The following is a 3,822-nucleotide window of genomic DNA, read 5'->3' on the forward strand; positions in this document are numbered from 1 at the left end:
GTCATATCAGATCGAATGCGGTCGTTAATCAACAAAAACAAACGCTCATCGTACACACACACGCCGAACAGTGTGTCTCAAAAGAACGAGCATCGAATGTATCGAATTGATACGTATATATCTCAACAGTAATATTCGTACGGAGAACGCGTATACTTGGCGTTTTTTTACCTCTTTTTTTAAAAAGGTAATTTTGTATTTATAAATATGATGTCTGACTTCAATTCAACTGGTAACAAACTATAGCATGTTAACGATTTAGATATTCTATAAAAATATGTGTACAAAGAGATTGGACATAAAATATTGGACATATTGCCTCTATGAATCTCGTTCTGACTGATATTTGGCTGATTTTTGGCCGAGATTGGTTTTCGAATTACATTTTGTTTTTTGATCAGTGATTTACAGATCCAACAATATTGAGTAACTCGATGAAGATTGTTAGTACCATTCTTGAGGTAGTTGAAATATTTTTCCGGATCTGGCAATCGCATCTCCAGAAGTCGCTGGCATCTTGCAAAAGTCTTCCTCCCTTGATAAAAGTAGGCCGTACCCAAATTTACGGTCGTTTTTGTGTTCTTGCAATTTCTTGTAACGCATGTTACAAATAAAATTGAAATAATTTTTTTCATTATATCTCAGTATATCTCATCCATTCATCCCTTGCTTGCAAGAGATACATCATAATAATCATAATAATTATTCTGAAAAAAGAATCTGATTGAATTAATAGGAAATCTTTTAAAGTCAACTAGTATGTCTGTTTGAAAATCGCCGAATCAGAATTCTTGTAGGATTCACCAGACAAATATGATTAATTTTTTCTTGTTAAATCTACCAGAATTTCTTGTCAATCGAATCATTTTTCTTATTAAATATACGAGAAGTTTTTGTTGATCGAACAATTCGTTCATGTTAAATATACCAAAATTTCTTTTGTTGTGTGACTGAATTTCTCATATTAATACACTTTAGCGCATATTAATTTCCAGAAATATAAGATTCTGAATTAATTTTGGTACAGAACTAAAAATTGTACTATCAAAATACATCTTTCGGTTATTCTCATATTTCATCGCACTTTAAGAAATGGTAAAAATCTCGTAATGCTGCATTTTTTATACTATTCCGTAGTGATTCTTAAATACAAAAATTGAATTCGTCCATCATGTTCATCTTGTGGCGATGGAGCGTACTGCTTGTGGTAAACGTTTATTGAATATAATCAGAAATTTTGTAGATCCAACTAGAAAATATTAATCAAATCCGTATAGTAAAGTCTATTAAACGTTCTAATACAATATCGAATCTTCTTATTATGATCAGAAATTCTATTTGATTTCATCAAAATTTATTTAATCATATACATCTTGTTGGTACAAACAAACCATTTTTCTCAGATAACATAACGTTTGTGGATCCATGATTATACAGCCTTTTAAAATAACTAAAGTATATAAAAATTTTCTTTTTCAATCAGCTCCGAAATTTGAAGGAATACATTGTATCCGCGTTCACGACAGATTGATTGATTTTTTGTGAAAAATAAACTTGTTCCGCGAGTTGTTTTTCCTTATAATACAAGTAGCATAGTTTGTGCGGAAATATGCGAAATGGTATGGTGACAAATAGACATTTAGATTTTTAAAAATTGTGTTTACTTAATTCATTACAATTTCTTTTAATATGTTTATTTTTTAGTTTATATGTTGAACACAAGCATTTTAATTAATAAATATAAATTTAATCATTAAAAATTAATTTTTTTATATTATAATTCCCTGTTCCGCTTTTCCGCTCAAAATATGTTCCATGTAATATAAGACAATCAAAACAGACGGCCCAGAATACACGGAAATGCGGAAATTTTATAAAGTCTAATTAATTTTGTTTTCCATATTTCTGCGTTTTTGCGCTTCATGTAATGGCACCCTAAATTGATAATCCCAAAACTATAGAAACAAACTAAAATTTCCTCTATGATTGATTTACTACACTAAATTTCTTAGATTATCTCGAAAAGTCAAAAGGTATTTGTTGCATTATTTGTTAATTATCAATTTGTAATTGCCTTACAATATTGAACATTTCTAAAAAGGCTTGCAAATGAAAGACGAGAGCACACGGTTGGCAATAGGGCGATCTTGGTTCACCGTACTCTGACAGTGAGACAGTACGGCGATGAGATAATTTGACGCGTCCATCGTGACGATAAACTCTTACTTCAAGCCCGGGTAAATTAATACGGATGCGGACGTTATAAATTTATTATTTTTCAATGTTTTGCGTGTTGCTGTTCTGAGGTCAACATAAACTTTTTATCTTTTTTTGTTAACTATTATATTTATAGATTATTTAATATAATAATTAATAAAGTTTAAGCTATTCAATATAATAAATTTTTGAAAACTCCGATTAAGATATTTGTTGTATTTACAATAGTGAGATATTTATTAATTAAAAACATAAAAAAAGTAATCAAAATATATAGTATAAATTTTTAAGATACCTATATATACACAGATTATTTTGTGAGTCGCTGCAAATGTATTTTTTTTTTTTAATAAAAATACATATAAAAAAGTAATTAAAATATAAAGTAAAATTAAATTTGAAATTAATAATAGAGATATTTACTAATAACATATATACATATATACATTGAAATGTTAATTAAATATTAATTAAGTATACATTAAAGATATTTTTTAAATATGTGAATATAAATATAATTAATATCATCTAATAGTTTATTGCATGGAAAGAACAATTTTGCAGAAATATCTAAAAATTTAGCTAGATACAGATCTGAAAATAATTTTATTAAACAAAATTATTTTCACATCTATATCTAGTTAAATTTTTAAATACTTTAGCAAAATCGTTTTTTTTTTGTATGCAGATATATTTTTCTATAAATAGTATTATCTGTAAAATCACAATTTTTATTATTATATATTTTTATTAATGATTATTTATTAAATTAATAAATTCTGAGTTATAAAATGATACTGCTATAACTTTATTTAATTTCATTACAGAAAATTCATATCTGGAAGGTTGCAGCTTATACATTTACAGCCAAAAAATACACATGTTTTTAAAGTAACTTAATCAATTATTAATAAATACGAACGTTAATGTCTCTTGATATTTTTTTGTATTTATTACGTTTGGAATTTTTATTGTATGGATCGTAGCAGCATAAAATATGATAATGATGCACGTAAGACCTTAAATTAAATTAGAGAAAAATTTGTACGTTTAGTCAAAAAATTGTATGTATTGATCAAGTTTTACTTACTGCATTGAAATTTACGTATGATAGGTTAACAAAATTACCCGCGGTTATTTTCAATGATCTTCTGCTTCTCATCATGATCATGATGAAGAGCTTTCTTTGCGCTATTGGCATTCTGTACCATTCCGCATTATACCTATAAATTTATTATTTCTATATGAGTATTACTTATCTCTTTCTTTTTTAGAAAATATTGAACTTCTGACATTACGTCAATTTTTTTTATTCGAAATTTTTTTATTCTATTAATATACATTCGACAGCAAAATTAAAGCATCACCCATTCTGATCACTAAAAATAGGCAAATTTTAAGAGAGTGTAATTTCGTCAAAAATGATCGTATCGGAATGATCAAAAAAGCATTTTAAAGCTTAAAATCTCTACTTTCGACATCCATAATTCATTAAATTATTTACTGATTCTTTACAAAGCTGCACGGATGCAAATGGAGATGCATCAAATCTAAAAATTTTTTACCAAGTTTGCGAAGTTCCAAAAAAGTAAATAAAAATCGCAC

At 27.1% G+C, this 3,822-nt stretch overlaps 1 protein-coding gene across 1 annotated transcript in view; it reads right to left on the reverse strand.

Moving 5' to 3' along the window:
- Positions 1-3,174: 3,174 nt before the first annotated feature.
- Positions 3,175-3,822, reverse strand: part of LOC105458888 (putative odorant receptor 85d) — a gene marked incomplete at its 3' end in the record, with an annotated part of 4,440 nt that continues 3,792 nt past the window's right edge. Inside the window, exons 7-8 of the mRNA XM_011704482.1 lie at positions 3,346-3,440; positions 3,175-3,236 (exon numbers count right to left, since the gene is read on the reverse strand). Coding sequence (XP_011702784.1) covers positions 3,175-3,236; positions 3,346-3,440 — 157 coding nt within the window. The remainder of the gene's footprint in view (positions 3,237-3,345; positions 3,441-3,822) is intronic.

This window comes from Wasmannia auropunctata, unplaced genomic scaffold, assembly GCF_000956235.1.
Source record: "Wasmannia auropunctata unplaced genomic scaffold, wasmannia.A_1.0 LD334259.1, whole genome shotgun sequence".
NCBI classification, from domain to species: Eukaryota; Metazoa; Arthropoda; class Insecta; order Hymenoptera; family Formicidae; genus Wasmannia; species Wasmannia auropunctata.